Source organism: Amblyomma americanum, chromosome 1 (assembly GCF_052857255.1).
Source record: "Amblyomma americanum isolate KBUSLIRL-KWMA chromosome 1, ASM5285725v1, whole genome shotgun sequence".
NCBI classification, from domain to species: Eukaryota; Metazoa; Arthropoda; class Arachnida; order Ixodida; family Ixodidae; genus Amblyomma; species Amblyomma americanum.
The window spans coordinates 371,616,277-371,636,377 of record NC_135497.1 but is presented as its reverse complement, the minus strand read 5'-3'; the positions used below and the strand labels follow the sequence as shown (position 1 = coordinate 371,636,377).

The following is a 20,101-nucleotide window of genomic DNA, read 5'->3' as shown; positions in this document are numbered from 1 at the left end:
GTCATGAGCCGATAGGTGGAAACGCAGCAAATGTTATGCATATGAGTATTGTGATGCTGGAATGGTTTAGAAACAGAGCGGATTCCAAGAGAAGGAAAACGCAGAACAGGGCAGTGGGAGTGCGGTGGCAGCAGGAGGGCCGCGTCCTGCATTGAACCTAGTGACGACATGTAAGACTGCCACTGAATATAGGGATTTAGTGCAACCATGTACAAACAAAGGATTCTGTAAATGGGCTTTCATTCCAATAAATTGAGAAATTATTCCGTGGGTGTTTTAGTCGTGGTCATACCAAAAAATTTCAACAGTCCCTGGTATTGTACTGGAGCAAGTTATTTAGCAGTGTACCCAAAAGAATTTTTCTGCAAGATTTTTTAATGCCCAATGTGCTGCCTGGCAGAAACGTTGGCTGATGAATTGGTGTCTAGGAACAATTTGCTTTTTAATGCTTCCCCAATCACCAGGAATAATTCCAATTTTATTCTAAAACCTTTCATATGCTAACTCTCGAATAAATCAAAATGTACCCTATTAGATGGCCTCCTAATCAGAGAGTTGATATTAGAGAAGACACCCATCCAAAAGAAAAATTTCTGTATAACTGGGCTTTGAAAATACACAGCCTGTGTGCACCAGCCTGTGTCAACATTGGTGTTTGGAATGGCTGGCTTAACCGGACTGCGAGGTGCTTCTTTGGATAAGGGCATATGAACTGCACCATGAGCATGAAAAAAAAAAACACCTACGAAAAGATAATATCAGTACACAAATCAGTGCCGATTTCACCAGTTCTACAGTGAAAATCCAACACTATCTGCCAAGCCCATTCCTACTCTCGTGAGGAAAGGTGTGTTGGCCACTATACTGGTTGAGTGAAGTGGCTACCTGCAGGTACATTTTCCATTCTTGGGACAATGCCGTGCAGTAGAAAAAAGGAGAATAGTAGCTTTGAGATGATGGAATACATTGCTGCATTTAAAACTATCGGCTGCATGGATCACACACAACCTATGTTGTGGCCGGGGAAGTGGTAAAGCAAAGCCAGTGGGCACTGTGGCATTGAACGCCAGCTTTTCATGCGCATAGGGTCTTTGTGTTCTCACAAGCCATCTGCTGGAAGATGGATGCCCTTACTGGAAAGCTTTCTGTACAGGTACTGCCAGGCTTGAGAGTATCTGTAAGAACTGGCGCTTCTCAAATGCATCATGTCAAAAGTGTGGACATGGAATGTTGCAGCTCCCACTCAAGAGCTGTGGTTAAGCACCGAGTGGAAGGGTTGTGGAGCTTGCTTGCCATGTGTCTGCACAGGGTTGTCTGTCACTGCTTGCATAGCCTCATGGACCTGCTCAGTATGGTCTGTGAGGGGCATATATGTCTATTTTCTGTACTCCACCATGATGGAAGACAGTGTGAAATAAAAGCTGGCTTTTATACCCACACTTTATTCATGGGTGTCGACTAAGCAAATCTCTATCCTGCCTACCACCAGGTTTTCTTGGCATGCAAGAAGTTGTTCCTCTCGTGGTAGGGCTCATAAGAATCATCCACGTAGTACTTGGGCCTCTTCCAGTAGTCGCCAACCATTTTGTCGAGCATTTTACACTGAGTCCTGCTGCAGAAAACATGGGTACGTAGACCTTCCAAGACGTGGTCGGGCTTTTTCCAGAGGTTCTTCGCCCTGCCAGATCGAGGCCGTATCCACAGGCCACAGTTGAGACGCATGAACCTTTTCACCGCAGCTTTGCATGTTCTCCGCTGGCCATTTCGCATACTGAACTTTGTGATGCTGCGACTCTGCTCCAGGGCCGCCACTGGTGCCAGCTGCAGAAGTGGCCTGCAAAAGTGCAAAATCATGCAGCAGCTGGAATTGAAATGCCTTATCAAAAGCTCAGGTACCTGTCGCTGCCCAAGCGCATTCACAGGAAATTGTCCAGGAATCGAAACTGAGACCACCGCTTTACACATTAAGCTAACCAGGATGGCTAGCAGATAGCAGGACGAGGCTCATGGGAATGCTCACTCATCTTGGGGGCATGCTAATGGGTAATTGCCAACACTGCTAAAAGCATGCATGGCTACTTTCACTGCGCCCCCACCAAACTGTACTGAAGCCAAAGCTGCTTGCCAGGCCGCACTGTACAGGGTGTTTCACCTAAGACTTTACACAACTTCTAAAAATAGGCTTTTTGAGTTAGTTCACTTTTTCACCACAGCGTTGTCTGCAGTGTAATAATAATAATAATAATAATAATGGTTTATTCTTCAGTATTTTACAGAGTCATTTCCAGCCCGCTTAAGCAATCAAAGTTGGCTTGTGAGCTGGACTGGGCAGTCAAGCTAGAAACATCGCTTGCAGAAAAAAAATTAAACCAAAGTACCTCCACGTGACAATAAACGAATAGTATTTATACAGTGCAAAATATATCAATTATAATACTCATTATGTAAGCTCGAGTATAGGACGCTACAAAAATAAACTCACAAATACACTCAAATGCACACATACATATATTCACTCATAACATTCAAAAAACACGATATATACATGAACACTAAGTCTCAACTCAAACAAAAGTTTTGGAAAGCCTGATTTAGGTATTGCTGCAAACAAGCCCACATAATATAAACTACTCAGATAGAGATCCAGTTTTCCCACCTTTTTATGCTATTTACTCCATTTTCAATCTTCAGCTTATTAAAACAGAAGGAATACACAAGTCACGAGTTCTTGTCCCATAGTTCGTGAAGATGCGGGGAATGTTGAAATTTTCGACTGAGCAGAGGGGCTGCACTTCAATATGTTTAGTTCTAAATCCTTCGGAAAAGTAATAGTTACATATGTCGAACCAGCATTATTCACGAACTTCGAGCATATCAAATTGGTTCATTATATAAGGTATTTTTCACCATGAAATTTAGTGCCGTACACAAGGTGTGTTGCTATTCTGTGTAATACTCGATTCAATATGTTTAGTTTATAACTGATGCGAAACCGTAAATTGTGAGACCGTAACCTAAAATAGATTCCCCCAAGATTTTGTAGGCCATTTTCCTAACGGAAGGTTTGGAAGCAGACCTTTAGGCATATAACCTCACACACGCCAGACGTAATCGTTTTGCAACCTCCTCAATGTGCGTTTTCCACGATAGTGTGTCATCAAAAGTAAGGCCAAGGTATTTCACGCTGCGAGAGATTCACTTTGGGGCAAGCACAGAATAGGCACTAACTGGAATGTAGATACAATGGCTGTGTTTCACTAATTACTTTATGTGGTCTGTGAAAGCAAAGTAATTAGTTTTTGTTTTATTTAGAAAAAATTTATTTTGATTTTAGTTTGCAAAGTTTTGGCAGCTTCGTCATAAGTTTTGCTCGGCAAAGCAAGAACTGCATCGTTTGCATATAGGTACAATTCTGATTTTAACGGAAGTTGCCTCTCATTTACATAAATATTAAATAACGGACCTAAGACTGACCCTAGCAGTATGCCGTAGTTCACTAAAAGTTTTACCAACTTAGATACACTGTGCTCGATCGAAAAAGTAATTCTTGAAAAAAGCTTGGTATGGGCCCCTAAAAACAAAGGCATCTAATTTAGCTAACAATAAGTCATGGTCAATTGTGTCGAATGCCTTCTGAAGGTCGACGAATAGAGTTAGAATAAAATTATAATTATCAATCTCCTTGTAAATTAGGTCATTATAGTTTTCTAGGAGATCGGTTGTGCTTAAACCGCTTCAGAAGCCAAACTGTGCAGGATGTAGGAGATTATATTTACTGCAAAATAAAATCATGCCTTGTTAGACTAATTTTTCTAATATGCATGCGAGGGAGGAGAGTATGGCAATTGGCCTATAGTTGTTATAGTTTTTTGGTTCCCTTCGTAAGGTGTAGTAAATATATCCAAGATGTGCTAACTAGCAGGCTGGTTCACTGATATTCAACAGTTGGGCGCTTTAATTACTAAGAGGCATATAGCTCACCGTAAGTAATATCCATATCAGTTTTTAGAATTTCGAAAACATGGTTACCCTCGGCGTTGTGCCCCAACAAACACCAAAATTCATGCACTTTCGAGAAGCTTGCAAGCAAAGCAACCTCTCCAGTGCACGCAACTTGTCGAAACAGCCAAAACTTGGGCCACAGCACCGAGGGTAACCGAAATTTCAGAATACTAAAATGTCATATGGGCATTACTTATGGTTGCCTACACGCCTCTTAATAATTATTGAACCTAACAGGAATAGTTATAAAAAACTGTTCAATATTAGTTAACCAGCGTGCTATTTAGCACGTCTTAGGTGTATACTGACATACTACACCAAAAAGCGTTCTTCTAACTCAAAAAGCGTATCTTTAAAAATTGTGTAAAGTATAAGGTGAAACACCCTGTAGACATTATTTACACTGATCCCAAAGACATTTTCCTTTTTCTGAGGAGCATGTCAAGTGCTTGTGATTTTGTCCCAACTGCATATGCAGCTGTATGCTAGAAGTCGTGCAAACATGAAAAATGCATTTCTTCACGCTTAAGAACTGAAGAGGATGTTGGAAGCTGTAAATGCGTTTTCACAAATATTCCTGATGCATGCAAAGCTCAGCCTGCATGCATGTGTAGGTTGGGCCAACACAGCAGCGTGACTGGGGCTCTATGTTGAGCCGCGCTGATACCATGACTATAGCAGTATGGTGAGCTGCCAACCAAACACCCCTTCCCCATAAACCACACCCTTATTTCTGATAGTGCAGGTGCTGATAAGCGTATTGAAAGACTGTTCTGGGCTCTGCACTCGCTAAATACAAACTTGCACAGGCAAGGCATACAGGGTAAAGTGGAATTGCCAAAAAACTGCATGAAAAAACTGCTGCGCTGACCGTTCAAGCTCCTGCATACATATGATTTGTAGTGGCATGTTCAGAAAACCCAAAATGCTACAGACTTAGCATTTGGCCTGGGAATGTCAGAAATTCATATCGTACCTACAACTGTACCAACAATGGTTATATTGCCAAGATTTGACCATTGTATTAACTTCTGCTCTATAAACGTGCAGAGGTAGCTGCACTATGCAAGCAGCTATCCACGTTGAACACTCATTTCCAGCGGACATGCACTTGTCTCCACCTGTTTTCAAAACTCTAGCCCCAACTTCCAAATGTGTTCACCATATAATCACGGCCCACTGCCACAAGCTCAGAAAAACATTTGTTTGCATCCCAACGTAACACTCTACACTCTCAAATTACACAAGCACAAACAGGTCTGAGGAAACCCCGCCCCCCCCCGTTCTCCCTGAAGCTGTTTCAACTGCAAGAATACCATATTACTCTCACCATTAAAGGTGAGAAAGCACTTATTCTGTAAGCTAAATATTTGCTTTGCATGCACACAATTCCGAGTGCCTCGTCATCATCAGCCTGACCACGCCCACTGCAGGACAAAGGCCTGCCCCAGGTCTCCAATTAATCCTGTCCTGTGCCAGCTGCGGCCACCTTATCCCCTCAAACTTCATCTCATCTGCCCAACTAACTTTCTGCCACCCCTTGCTACGCTTGCCTTTTTAGGAATCCAGCCTGTTGGCTTTTGGCTTTAACGACCATCTTCTGGAATGATCGAGGTCGTAAGGCATTTCATATACAGTGGCTAGTTTTTGTAGCACAATCTACCCATTGTCCTTCAACAGATCTGTCGTTACCTGATCCTCACCAGCAGCATTCCCCCTCTGCATTACCAGCCGCCACAGTGGCTCAGTGGTTATGGCGCTCAGCTGCTGACCCGAAAGATGCGGGTTTGATCCTGACCGTGGCGGTCGAATTTTGAGGGAGGCGACATTCTAGAGGCCCGTGTACTGTGCAATGTCAATGCATGTTAAAGAACCCCAGGTGGACGAAATTTACGGAGCCCTTCACTACGGCGTCCCTCTTAGTCTGAGTTGCTTTGAGATGTTAAACCCCCACAGACCATAAACCTTTGCATTGTTCTGAACGTTTGCTTCGCTTTCTCCTTCATTAATGGCAGTATGTCCAACCCCTGTACAGTACTGCTTCTGTCATCAAAGTCCTGATTACACTGCCTACTGTAGAGATTTGTGTAGAACTCTTCAGTTACTTTAACTTCAATATAAACACTGATACATATTTTCGATTCACTACAACACTTAAACCAGCCTGCTTCAAGAGCTGGAATGATGTATTGGCAGTTATACTGCATTTTTTTCGTGCCTCACGTGACCTGAAGACCAACTACATGTAACAGTAATTGTTCGGTTGATGAAACTGAAACCGAAACAGTGTCAGCAAAAAAGTCAATTATAAATATTTGGCAGTCGTTGGTGAATATCATGTGGTGATCCATGTATTTTAGTATCTAACACATCATTTGAAAAATGAAAACAGACCAGCAAAAATTTAGTGTCCTAGTCCTTTAAGTACTTAAAGCAACTTGGGCTATGAAGGACGCCATAGAGGAGGGCTCTGAATAATTTCGACCACCTGGGGTTCTTTAATGTGCACTAACATCGCACAGCAGACGGGCCTCCAGCATTTTGCCTCCATCGAAATGCGACTGCCAGGATCGAACCCGTGTCTTTCGGGTCAGCAACCGAGCACCATAACCACTGAGCCACAGCGGCGGCTGGGTCAAATAGATGGCTACGTATAATCTTTCACAAATCATTAACAACATCTATCCTTCAAAAGAATGGAAAAATGCAAAAATTACGCAAGTACCCAAATTGGGAAGCAGGACTGATGTTACTGATGGCATGTACCCATTGCTTGTGCAGTGTCCAAATTACTTCTGTGCATCATGTTCAAATATGAAACAATTATCGCCATTTTGACAATGTTTACAGGGTTCTCTCAGTGTGAACAAATATTAGGATTAGTACATCACTTGTCTCTGACCACAGAAAACTAAAAGCAAAAATACCCGATACTAACAAATTTCACAGGCATGTGATCAAATAGTAAAGACAACTTGCTGTTTGGAGACAAGCGAATGGAAGGAGGTGCTTGTTAAGGCATACATGACAGAAGCCAGCAGCCACCAAACCCAAGGAGCATAGATGCCTTTTTTTTAATTTGTGGTTTTTCATCAATTGGAGATCAATAAAAGCAGAAGAAATAACGACCACATGCGAGATCCGGACCGACGACAATCCGAATTTCGCGTCTGGTGCTCTAGCAGCGGAGTTACAGCGACAGCTGTTCAATCATCTGCTCTCAGGGGTCTTTATGTGCAGTGTAACCGAACCTTCAGAGTGTTCACCAGCGCCACCCTCGTCCGTAGCGGCAGACGTAGTACGTCCTGTATAACCGCGAGTGCCACATAGGAAAGTGGTCGAACGGTGAGGCCGGAAGCTGTGCGAGAACCCTCTTATGATGCCTAAGGCATCAAAACTGCCAGATTTGAGGCCCTCGTAAAACTCTTCAGCAGACAAGGAAATGGAAAGAAGTGCTCGCTATGTTGGTTTCGGTCCATTCTTGATTTTCAAGGCAAAAAAAGGCGCGGCACATGTCTACGGATGTGGTAATGAAAGCTAATGAAGAATGATTTTTATGGCGTAAGGGCATCAGTGGCCAAAGGGCGCCATGGCACAAGGTCTTTTCGCCTACTCGAGGTGGGGTCAAAGACCCATTTCCCGAGAAAGTCTTCCTAAAGAAGACGAGTACCAGGCCAGGGGAAAGCTTGTATCCATTGTATCACCGGTAGGTAACCAGTGGCGCTGGGGATCGAACCCCACACCTCCCGCATGCAAGACAGAAGCTCAAACCACTAGGCCACCACTGTGGTCACTGATGAAAGCTATATACAGGGTGTTTCAGGGAAAACTTTCAAGTAATTTTTAAAAATAGATTTTTTTTGGGTAAAAATATGGCTTTTGTCGCATAGTATTACCAGTGTTGGAGGACACTAGAAAGCCGGTGAACTGTCTTAAGTAAACTTTCTGTGTAAGTAAACTGATATGGCTATAAGTAACTTAGTAAGCTGGATAACTAATTTTTAAAATTAACTTTTCAATTAGTAGAGTTAGGTGCCTAGTTACAATTAGAGATTTGTAGCTAGCTGGTTGTTAGTAATAGCCATACCAGTTTTTAGAATTTCCAAAACGCGATTATCCTCAGAGCTGTGGCTCGACTAGATCTGGCCACATCGTGCCGAAATATGTGCACTTTCGAAAAGCATGCAGGCAAAGCAATCTTTAAAGAGTACGTAAATAGTCAAAAAAGCCAAATTTTGTCGAGACACAGTGCCAAGGGTAGTCGCGTTTTCAAAATCTAGAAACTGATATGGCTATAACTAACAACCAGCTACAGATCTCTAATTGCAACTAGGCGCCTAACTCTACTAACTGAAAAGTTAATTTTAAAAATTAGGTAACCAGCTTACTGCTTAGGATGGACACCAGTTTTCTGGTGTCCGCCAACACTGGTAATACTATACTGAAAAAGCCATATTTTTACCTCAAAAAACCTATTTTTGAAAATTACTTAGTCTTCCCAGAAACACTCTGTGCAAGTTTCGTGCGCATAATAAATTAGTTGGAAATGACTCTTCATCCTCTTGTCTACCTTTGTGTTTTGTCCTATTTTTGCACCTTAAAAATTAAGAATTGATAAAGTAAGGCACAATAAACTGCTTAATAATTAATCACCATTAGGTCATGATCCCAAAGTTAAATGGATTAACAAACCATATACTGCTAGTAGAAATGAACAATCAAGCCTCTAATATTGTTCACGTTAAGTCAGACTTACCCTACGTTTACATCTTGCCTCCTGCCCTTTTCACTTTCATCAGTGAATTAGTGGATAATCCTAAAGTAAACATAATGACTTCCCATTTATTAGCAATTAGACGATCTTGAGGCCCTTACTATGGCTCTAAAAGTAAATGGTGTGTCGACTGGCAGGTCACAGTTTAAAACGGAAAAACACAAGTCGATCCTCCTGTATACTACTAATGGCATCCTGCTCACTACATCACTCAGCAGAAATATTCAGCTTACTGACAAACTCTGATGGAATGCTGGCGCATACAGAATCTCTAAAATGACTTCTATTTATTAGAAAACACCTGTGATTAGCCTCTCCTCTTAGCTCACAATGCTTTGGTTAGATATGTTCTTGAATACACTAACATTCTTTGCTTTGTGTATACCAACCACAGTGTCGGGAATGGCCAAGAGCATTTTAGAGCAGGCTTTGTAGCAGGCGAAAATTCAATCTGGAGCAGCTTCCCCATGTTTTGTAGGAGTCCAATACTGGGAATGATTGGCGCTGGAAGAGGCAAAGTTTATCGGCATAGCGCGAGTTGAAAGGGAAGTTATAGAAGCATTTCACATACAGAAAGGTGGGCCCACGTGCATAAGCACTTCGTCAGTCAAACTCAGCGGGCAGGAACTGGATTTTTTAGATGGTCATGTGTAGATGTGTAAACTATTGCCAGTTGGTGTGGGGCACTACAACATTCACTAACCTTTAACGTATTCATTTATTGAAAAAAAAGATATCTCCGGAATGCATATAATTTACCGTTCCGACATCCAAGTGCAGCTTTCTTTTGTCATTCCAGAGTTATTAAAGCACATAATCTTTATATATATCGCCTCAGTGTTATTTTTAAAACAGAAATCAAGAAGAATGTAACAAATCTTAAAAATTTAGCAGAACTAAGGAAAAAAGAATCAGTCTATCCAACAAGACGTGGCGAAGAATGGACAGTGCCAACACCTCGGCTAAATCTTGGTAGGGAATGCCTTCAGTACACACTTCCATCTCTTCTAAATAGGTATATCCACATTAACCTCGATTTGTTTTCTTTTTCACGTCGTGAACTACATAATTTGTTTTTGAATAACATTGTTTAAGTTTCATTATGTATACATATTGCTGTTTCGTGTATTCTCCGGTGCTTCCTTGATGTGCTTGTTTTTTTTTTAAATTGTATAAACTCTTGTGTTGCCTTCCTGTCAATAATTAGGATTGTAGACTCGTCAAGCTGCCCAAGGGCAGCTTTTTTCTACGATTCCTCCATCTGTAGTGCTAGATGGGAAATAAACTTTCATTTGATTTGATTAGATCTTGTCATTTAATCTTGCTACCTTGTTTGTAAAGTTTTCATGCCTTGTTCTGTGAGTAGCAATTCTCTGGCTTTTATGCATAAATGTAATCTTTTTCTTTACATATATTTTTTCTTGTTAGCTTGTCCTGGCTATGATAACGCACTGATGGCGATAATGTACTGGCGTATGAAGGTGGTGTTCTCCGAAATAAACTCTAGTAGTAGACGCTCTTTCTGTCTCTGTGTCTTCCTGTGTTCGTTCCCTTGCGCCATTCAACTTTATGCCGTATTAATGTTTGCTTGGATTTTGGTCTTAGCTTCATTATTAACATAATCGGAACACCATCTGGTCCTGTTGATGTGGCACTAGGAACCTTCTTCTCTGCCCTTTCCCACTCTCTTTGCTATTGCAGTAACCGGTCTATCCTCCTTCGATAAATTATGTGCAACATTTCCTACTTTAAATTTTTCTGCCATCCTTGTTCCTATGTCTTTTTTCGCTTTATCTCCTTCTAGTCGAATACCCTGATCTGTAACAACAAAACCTTTCTTCTAGCCTAGTCTTATTACTCATTGCATTTAGATGCTTCCAGAATTTTGAGCTGCTTTTCTATCCTTTTTATTTACTTTTGACATCCATTGGGCACCCTTTCTTCTAATTTTCTCATTAATCAAATAGGATGCGTCTCTTCTACACTTTATGAAGGTATCCCATTTTCTGTCTGCTTCACCTTCTGGTTCCCCCTCTTCTAGGAATATCTGTGTTCCCTGGATGCTTCCTGACGTTTCTCTATAGCCCGCTTGACCTCCTCATCCCACCAACTCTTGGGTTTGCGTCTTTTCCCTTTTAGCTTTACTCGCACCATAGCTAGCTCTAGCTCCAGTAATCGAGTTAATTTGGTATAAGTCCATTCTGTTTCACTATTCTCAAAAATTACTTTCTTGATTTGTTTGGCTGCTGCTTCCAATTGCTTTTCTGAGTAAAAATTCCCCTCTGATTGTTCATCTCGTTTCAGTCCTACATTGGTTTCTCTTCTGAAACTCAACTTGATACGTTTGTGGCCACTACCTAGACTTCTAAAACCATGTTCATCTATGCTCATTACCCTTAATCTATTATATATCCTCTGTGACATTAGGGCATAATCTATCGTCGAGTTCAGACTCCTTCCCTCTCATGTTATGAGCCCTTCACACTTCTCAGTACTGTTGCATAAAACTAAATCATGCCTGTCACACATGTCCTGCAGCATGTTTTCTGTCGAATCTCTGTACCCATCCAGGTCTTCTATATGTGCGTTCATGTCGCCTAATATAATAATCTCGCTCTGTCCTCCTAGCTCATCAATGTCGCTTGCAATACATTCTAACAGTTTCCTGTTTTCCTCTTTGACATTAGCTTCTGTCCACAGGTATACAAAGCAAAGGAGTGTTTGCTCCCCTGTCACTTTTCCTTTTAGCCATAAATGTTCCTTGCATCCCAGTTTAACCCTTTGAAAATTCTTACTTTTATGAATGAATGCCCCAATTCCACCCCCGTTTCTGCTGCCCTCTGTTCTATTACAATATTCCCATGCGTAGTTTGGGTTGCAGGGTGGTTGCTCCAAGTCTCTAAGGTGCGTTTCCACTAAACCATATACCATTAATTCCTCCTGCCTTAACCGTTCTTGTTTTCCTCCCATTTCAGTCTATTCCTGCCACCTTGCATGTTAATTAAACATATATCAGAATTAACTTGGCCCTGGCGCTTGTGTCTATTTCTTCTCCTATGGTTCCATCGTCCCTTTGATCTTGGTTCTCCCTTCTCTACACTGGTTCCCTCAGAGCTCTGGGTCCCCCCAAAAACGCTGTTCCCAGGCGACCTATCCTACTACCCACCCTCTTGCCAGAGGTCATTTGAGCGCCCTCAACGGCCAAAAAGTTAACGAAAGTTGGCGCACGCAATCCCATAGGACCCCACCAAATATGCAGGCCTCTATTTTAGTAGGGCTTGGGCAGAAAAATTCCTGACGCTTCAGGCATGTTCTTCAGAAGGCATTGGTTGAATGCGAATGAGTTCCCCAAACTCATTCGATGGCGAATGTCATTTCAATCGAATGACCTTAAATGTTCACGTGTAGCAGCCGATTAATGGCATTAGGCGCTAATGCCATCCGATGGGAATGACTTTAGATTTGCCGTGTGGCAGAGGTATAAAACAACCATACTTGGAAGAGGTTGATGATAATGAACATGACGAATTTTTATGGCCCAAGGGCGTCTGTGGCCAAAGTGTGCCATGGCACATGGTTTTTTCTTCTACTCAAGGTGAGGTCAAAGACCCATTTCCTAAGCATTCACTCTAAAGAGGTTCATTCTCAACCGACACAACATGGATGACAACGAAAGAAATGCAAGCATTGCAAAGTTGCACTAAAGTGCGACTAATTTACAGGATAAGTTTAGAGACTGCTTAATACACATCCTTTTCGAAAAAAAGACCAACGTGCAGCGAGCATTTCAGCAGGCACCATACCGGGGGCCACGGTGCATGATCGGTGGCGCGACGAAAGACCGGAGGAGTTGAGGTGCCGGCGGTCATTCTGGACGCTGCTGTGAGCGCATGGTCCACCTTTGCACCTGCAGTCAGAGCAGAAAGGTTTTGTTCACCCGCTCATGTTGCGGAAAATTGGCAGGTAACGTACTCAAAAGCGACGGAAAAGTGCGCACGCCCAAGAGAGCAGCCATGGTTGATGCGTGAGGTGATGGGCGTGCGCCTTTTTTCACGAGCACTCACCAGCGTGCCAGCGTTGACAAAATGCGTAGCGCTTAATTAGTGAAATTATATTCAAAAGTTGTTTGCGTAATAATTTGTGCTGTTGTATGAAAAAATATCTGCACCTACTCCGCACCTTAAGTGTACGCAACTCGCGCGCAATTTCAGTTTAGTAGGAAAAGCTGAAAGCTGGCGCTGATGTTCTAGGAGTGAGATAATTATGTTAGGCGTCATGAACGCACATATATAGATAGGTACACAGATTCATCAGGAAGCATGCTGCGGGACATGTGTGACAGGCATGATTTAGTTGTATGCAACAGTACCGAGAAGTGTGAAGCATAGAGTTTTTAGAGGGGATATTAACTAGAGGGAAAGCTGGCGGCACTGCACCTGTACCTCCATGGGCACGCAAAGCATCCAGGGGCGATGCATCTTGGGGCTACTTGGCATAGAGCTACCACTAACTTGGTGTAGGTTTTTTTTTCAGGAACACAGAGTGGCATTACAGAGATGTCAAATTCCGTATCCACGGGGCGCTCCACGCGCAGACGATTCGGCGTAAAAGTAGTGCGCAAAAGCCATAGTAGCGAAAACGCAACAGCACACGACGCCAATAAAAGGTTTTTGTTTCCGAAATGCTGTGGAAAACCTTTTAAATTGTTGAAGCGACAAAATTTTTCGAAAACATATTTCTTTTTAAAAGTGCGCCTGTTAAGCACGAAATATTGGCTTTTGTGGTCTGCAATGCTTTGCCAATGGGAGAGGAAGCCATCGCTTTTTTCGGGGAAACTTTGCATTTGCGTGCTTTTCCGCTCGTTTGTTGCAATTTAAAGACATGATATTGAATGTTAGGACATTCTTAATTATCGAACAACGTTTGCTTTTTATTATGGTGGTACAGGTGGTCTCGAGGAAGCTCCGTGAAAACTCCCATAGGCTGGGCGCCAGCTTTCCCTCTAGTTAATAGTAAGAAACGCTATGGTGTGAAGGGCTCATAACATGGGAGGCAGGGAGTCTGCACTCGACGATAGATTAATGTACGTCTTGGCCTCCTCATCCCACCAACTCTTGGGTTTTCGTCTTTTCTCTTTTAGCTTTACTCGCAACTACGCTAGATCTAGCCCCAGCAATCGAGATAATTTGCTATATAACACTGATCTTCACTAGGGGGCTGGATCATATGGTGTCTTCGGCTGACAGCACTCGTGGCGTTTTCTGCGCACTCGTGCGGTGCCGCACGTTCGGCAGGCTGCACTGATCTCCACTAGGTCGCTGGATGCCGCATTCCCGCTTTCTGAAGAGGGCGCAAGTGAAGCCACCGGAAGTTAGATGGCATGTCCCAGAAGTTCGGTGTCTGCTGTGTATTTCAATGCATAAAGTCGCGTCTTTCACCCTTCCGTCCTTAGTTTTTCGCGTTTGTTTCGTGTAACGTCTACTGTAATATCAAAGGAACAAGCAAGCTGGACGCGATAAAAGTGAGCATTGTTTGGGGAACACTGTGATTTCAGAGGAACCGAAGTGAACAGGCATGCATGTCTCACCATGCTGCGGCAAAAGGGTACGTGAATTAAACCCTATTTTCTGACCTGGTTCGTTTATCGCTTTAATGTGCCATTTGCCTTCCATGCGTGCTTTTTATCTAACTCTATAGCGCAGCCAGATTTCATCTACACAGCACGAGAGAAACTACTGACGAGAAAGACGAATGCAGCAGCGCATGTGACAAGCGCTGTGAGAAGTCAACTGCACCAAGCAACACGAATAAAAGCCCATTCAGGCATAATTTGCGACAGTACGAAACAATATACTGGGTACGCTCCGTCGAAAAAGCAGTACCATATACATTTTGGACGCGCTAATGTGAACCAGCAGAACAGCGACGGCACCTCACCAGATTGTGTCCTCGATCTAGCTCGCTTCGGTTCTGCATAAACATAATATAATTCGGTATAAATGGTCGCTGCAAAGTCGGCTGCCTAATGAAGGTTTCCACCTATTCTTTCTTAAATTTATCCCCCATTGATGGTATAACTTGGGCTTAGAGCGCGACAACGGGCATCACAGCAAAGAGCAGAGTTGGCGACGCTAGCGCACCAGGACGCCACAGTTGAGGAAATGAGGCTCCGTACGTACTGTGTGCAGCGACGTTCTGTCGTCTGCTAGTGTCGTCCCATAGCGATGCAATGGACCCTTATTTTTGAAACGTCTTTCCCGAGGACTTCGCTGCTCTCCTCATGCAGCTGACGGCGCAATAGGTAGGCATTGTCACGAAGAAAGACGAGAACGTCGAAAAGACAAAATGCTAAGTGGAAAACGAAAACACTGAAAAACCGTGCAGAGGCCCGATTTCATGCACTGCCAAAGGCTGCCTTCCGGGACATGCCGCCCAACTTCCGGTGGATTCACTTTCGAGCCCCCGATGCTGCATCCAGCCCTCTAGTGGAGATCAGTGGCTGGCCGCCACTCGTGCGGTGCGTACGTTCGGCTGGGACGAGCCCTACACGAGTGCGCGCCACCGCGCCACCGTTAATCTAGTCACCTTACCACCGTGGAGACTGACGGTGGAGCGCGGTGCAATCACGTTGTGCAGCGCGCGCTAGCAGGCGCCGGGACAGCCGGCAGGACGACTCGGCGAACTTCTCCTGCAGCTTCACTACTGCATTCCAAATGCGGCGGAAAGAGCAAATTGACAATAAATGTCGCGCTTGCTTTCTTCTTGCATTGTTGGAGTCCAGTAGTTCATCGGAAAGTGAAGATGAGCTAGTCGCCGCTATTCATGAGCATGGTCGCCTGTACCAGCGGCCGAAAGTGGAGAACTTCGTGACCAGCGTAGTTCCGCAATAAAGCGATGAAGAGGTACGTTTAATAACGGCAGTTCGTTGCGTCTATCTGTTGTGCCCCGCTGTTTGGTCTTTTTGTTCATTTTCATTTCTTTCATGTGTCTATTTTCAGTTCCGGAGGCATTTTCGCCTGACCAGAACGACTTGCAGTTTGTTGACGACGCAGTTTGAAGACTCAAGCTGGTTTCCAAAAAATTATTGGCATAGCGGAACACCCCAGAAGACAGCCGAAGAACACGTTTTGTCCTTTCTGTGGTAAATGACCGCGTAAAGAATTATCGTTCAAAGCGCAAAACATATATGCGTTTCCACGATCCCTTTTCATATGTATGTTCACAGGCGTTCCCAGTCACTCGAATGATTGACTCGTTTTTGCAGGTATGCTGGTAACAAAACCACTTTTAGATCTGTAACACAGCTGTTTGGAATGGCAGAGAGCACACTGCATAGTGTGGTGGACAGAGTTGCGGGCTTTTTGGAGGACGTTGCTTCAGTGTACATAAGGATGCCCGGAACAGAGGCAGAGAAGCTCCAGACGAGCTCTGACTACAAAGGGGCAAGTTTGCTTTCCTGCAGAACCTTTAGGAAATATGTACTGTTTTTTTCGTCTGGTACAGTTATTGCGCTAATGCAGGTGCATTTCAAATTTTTGAATGGCGTGTATATGCTAGCTGATAATTAAAAAGATGATTGTTTATATCCTAACTTTCACTGTTTATTAGTTCGTGTTCGTGGTTAGCTGCAACTATAGGTCATGCCTTCGCACGCACGAGACCGAATGAATGGTAACATGTACGAGACCGAATGAATGGTAAACCAACTGCAAGCACGATGAAGTGGAAGGGATAGATTATCGCATGCGTCTTTCTATAGGAAGATTGGGACCGCGCTGTATAGATTTAACCCCGCGTATTTTCACGTGATTATATAGCTGAAGGATCGATCCTCGCACGCCTCACAATCGTCAGCGCATTGTGATATGGCGGAGCCTATCCCGTTTTTTTTCTTTTTTTTAGATCGCTGGATTTCCAGACGTGCTGGGAGCTATTGACGGCACCCACATTCCTACGCGGTGTCCATACAACAGAATCAAGGCCAGTTTTGTCGACAGGCATGATATGCCTACACTAAACAAATTCTCACCCTTAAGGGTGCAAATCAGCTGTCCCCAGACGAACACCCTTTTGGGTGCTAAAAAGGGTGCAAAGATCAACATCCTTCAGGAAGGCTGCAAAGCATGAAAGTTTCGATGGCGCGCATCTATCCAAGGCTTTTGGTTCATGGGTGAATCAATGTGGAGCACCCTTCAAACATGCATTCGTAGAGGTGTTATGACAAAATAGTATCCTTTATTGAGGGTGCAATCATTACATCCTCTAAAGTATCACTAAGTGCACCCTTCATTAGGGGTGCTGACCTCTGCACCCTTTTTTAGCACCGAACAATTGGAAAAGGGTGTTCGTCTTGGGACAGCTGATTTACACCCAAAAGGGTGAGAATTGTTTAGTGTGTACCTATGCCCTCCAAGCAGTTTGCAACCAGAGAATGTTTACAGACGTGTTTTGTGGTCCTACGGGACGGTTCCACGACGCCAACGTATACAGTTACTCTTTCTTGAGTGAGAAGTTGCCTGCAGCATGGGAAGCGGCCGCTTCCATGTTCTCGGAGATGCAGCGTACCCTCTCCGCGAGTATATAATGACGCCGTTCCGCGACCACGGACACATGACTTCACTAGAAAGAAGATTCAACTTCAAACTGAGCCAAACGCGAGCACGGATCGAGAACACTTTCGGCATTCTGAAATGAAGATTTCGGCAGTTGCTGCATCTCGAGTTTCACGGCATGGAGAGGGCCACAAAATTCATTATCGCCTGCTGTGTGCTACACAATATTTGCATAATGAACGGAGATGAGAACCATGAAGAAGTACAGTTGACAGGTGACCACAGCGCCACCAACAACACGCCACGAGATGAGACCACGGCAGAGAGACTGCTGAGGCAACTTGGCGAAGTGAAAAGGCGTGCTTTGGCGCAATCTTTTTCTTGAAGACAAGGACATAAATGCAATGTATGGAAGGCTTTTATTTCATTTGTCAAAGAGAAAAATCGAACGCAAAAACACAACAACACTTCGGAGCTCAATACACCAACTGGTCAAGCTGCCAAGTGGCAGCTTTTTTTCCGTAGCCCCTCCATCTGTAGCACCTGATGGAAAATAAAGATTTGATTTGATTTGATTTGAAAAGTCATACATCTCTTGAGCTTCTGATTAGCTCCATCTTTTCTTTCTGCCTTCTCTCCAGGTGGCCTCCTCCTTGTCCTTGTGTATATTCCAAAGAACCTCGCCGAGAGTGAGCCTTGTTTTCTTCGCAGCACATGGTGCTGCTACAGTACTGGCTGCCCCGTTGTCTGATGTGCCGGCCTGGCTTAATTGCACTCGGTGCCGGTGCCATGTGCTCAACGCGCCCCACACCTCGCAGTATCTCGGGGCATACACTGTAGTCTACCGTAGCCACCATGGCCATTTCCTGCGCAAAAGGAATTTCTACAGGACTTGCCCCGCTCTGTCAGCTGTTGTGCTTGCGCGTACTTCTTCTTCGGCCTCTTAAAGCGGTTTTCACACTGCAACGCGGTTCTTTTCTCTCCTGTCACTGTTTCCACTTCTGCCGCAATCGCAGCCCACATGCTTTTTTTGTTCTTGAATTTCTTCATGGGGGCCACGTCGGGCATGTAAAGGGCAACTTTTTCAAGAAGTATAGGCGTGTTTCTTTGTCGTCCCACGCGGTGACAAATTATTTGCCGGAAGGCTCTCCATCTGAAACAGATATGACATACGGTATACTATAATTGTATACTGTATTGCACAAAGTATCTTCTTTTTAAATACGCATATGTGTTGCAATGGGTCTTACTCATATTTTTCTTTACATATAAGGTTAGTTTAATTCTTATTCCTTGCATGTTCGCTGTGGTTATTTTCATTTCAATGATGTTTCTAATAAACTGAACCCAAAACGAGCTCCGTGTGTGCGTGTGCGCGCGCACGTGTGTGTTTGTGTCATTTAATTGGCTACTTAAATAATACAGCACGTGAGTTGAACGCTGCCAAAACAATGAATAAAGGGGTTGCAATGAATTTACAAAACACAATGCAAACATTTTATTTTATATTTAATTTAATTGCAGAACCTCATTTATAATGTATGCGTCCTGCAATCCAGGGGCGGACAACGGGTCGAGGATTTTCCATGCATGGGCAAACCTCATCCTTCACCAATTTTTTCTTTGGACCGATAAATTTGATGACATGCAGTTGAACAGGTTATACTATTTCCTAACCGCCCCCTCCATGAATTGCGCCATATCAATCCGCCCTCGGCATAGGCGTTAGGTGACGCCCATTTCAGGTCATTTCAGAAAACGATGTCTTCATTGAAGATCAGATATTTTAATTAACATCGATTGCGTGGCTGCTAACGCTGACAGAGGACAGAAGAGCATGCGCGGCACAGCAATATTCGAGACGTACACCGGCCTTCACGGCGTGTCGCTGTTACGTCGCGCTCTCCACGAATGGTTTTAGTAGTCTGCTTTACGGGCATACTGCGGACACTGGGACAAGGCGAAATCAGGTTACGAGTCGAGTTGCCATACCTGCAAGTAAAATAATTTTTTTTTGTTCTCTGAAATTCGTTTATTGATGTCGTTGTGACTTTCAGTCAATTTTAAACACTTTCACGACTCCTGTAACTCGATGTCCCATTTTTGCGCGCTCTAATTTAATGATGTAAAATATGCGCCAGCTTTAAACAGACGTCCTACCTGCCAAATCATCCCCTCTGGATGTCTCTTGGCCCTCTTGAAGTGTTGCTGTAAACCCTTGCACTTTAGATGGGTCTAAAATTCAATGACAGAAAAACACGCGCAAATATTAGCAACCCATGAAAAGCCAGGCTGGCTCCTTGCAGTCCAAGTTCATTTCATTTCTCATCCCGTATCCTTGAAAGAAAGGAGTTTTTTTTTCTTACCTGCCTGAAGAGCTTGCAGTTCTTCGTTTGTAAGCTCACATTTAAAACATTTCCCGTCGACATATAGCTGAACTGAATTCATTGTGCAGCGGCACCAGCAACACTTCTCACAGGCGATGACTTTCGCTGAACTGTCGTCTGCTGAGCTCAAATTCCGCGCGCGATTCGCAGAGGGCGCTAGAGGTGAAAGAAACACGCTGCACGCCGCCGCACGTTCGGCTGGCACCGTGAAGAAGAGCAACTCGTGTAGTTTGTGACGTCACTTCCTATAAGCACCAGCACGGAGCAGTGCGGCTCAGCCGAAGACACCAATAGTTTTTACTATTAACTAGAGGGAAAGCTGGCGGCACTGCACCTGCACCTACATGGGCGCGCAAAGCATCATGGGCCGATGAGCTACTTGGTGC

At 43.9% G+C, this 20,101-nt stretch overlaps 1 protein-coding gene across 1 annotated transcript; it reads right to left on the bottom strand.

The window, feature by feature from the left end:
- Nucleotides 1-1,422: 1,422 nt before the first annotated feature.
- mRpL35 (mitochondrial ribosomal protein L35) lies at nt 1,423-12,849 on the bottom strand. The gene is made up of 3 exons (XM_077650090.1): nt 12,749-12,849; nt 12,580-12,683; nt 1,423-1,834 (listed from the first exon to the last, which is right to left on the bottom strand). Exons 2-3 carry the CDS (start codon nt 12,594-12,596, stop codon nt 1,480-1,482), a joined length of 372 nt encoding a protein of 123 aa, XP_077506216.1. The 5' UTR covers nt 12,597-12,683; nt 12,749-12,849; the 3' UTR covers nt 1,423-1,479.
- Between the last annotated feature and the right edge of the window lie 7,252 nt (nt 12,850-20,101).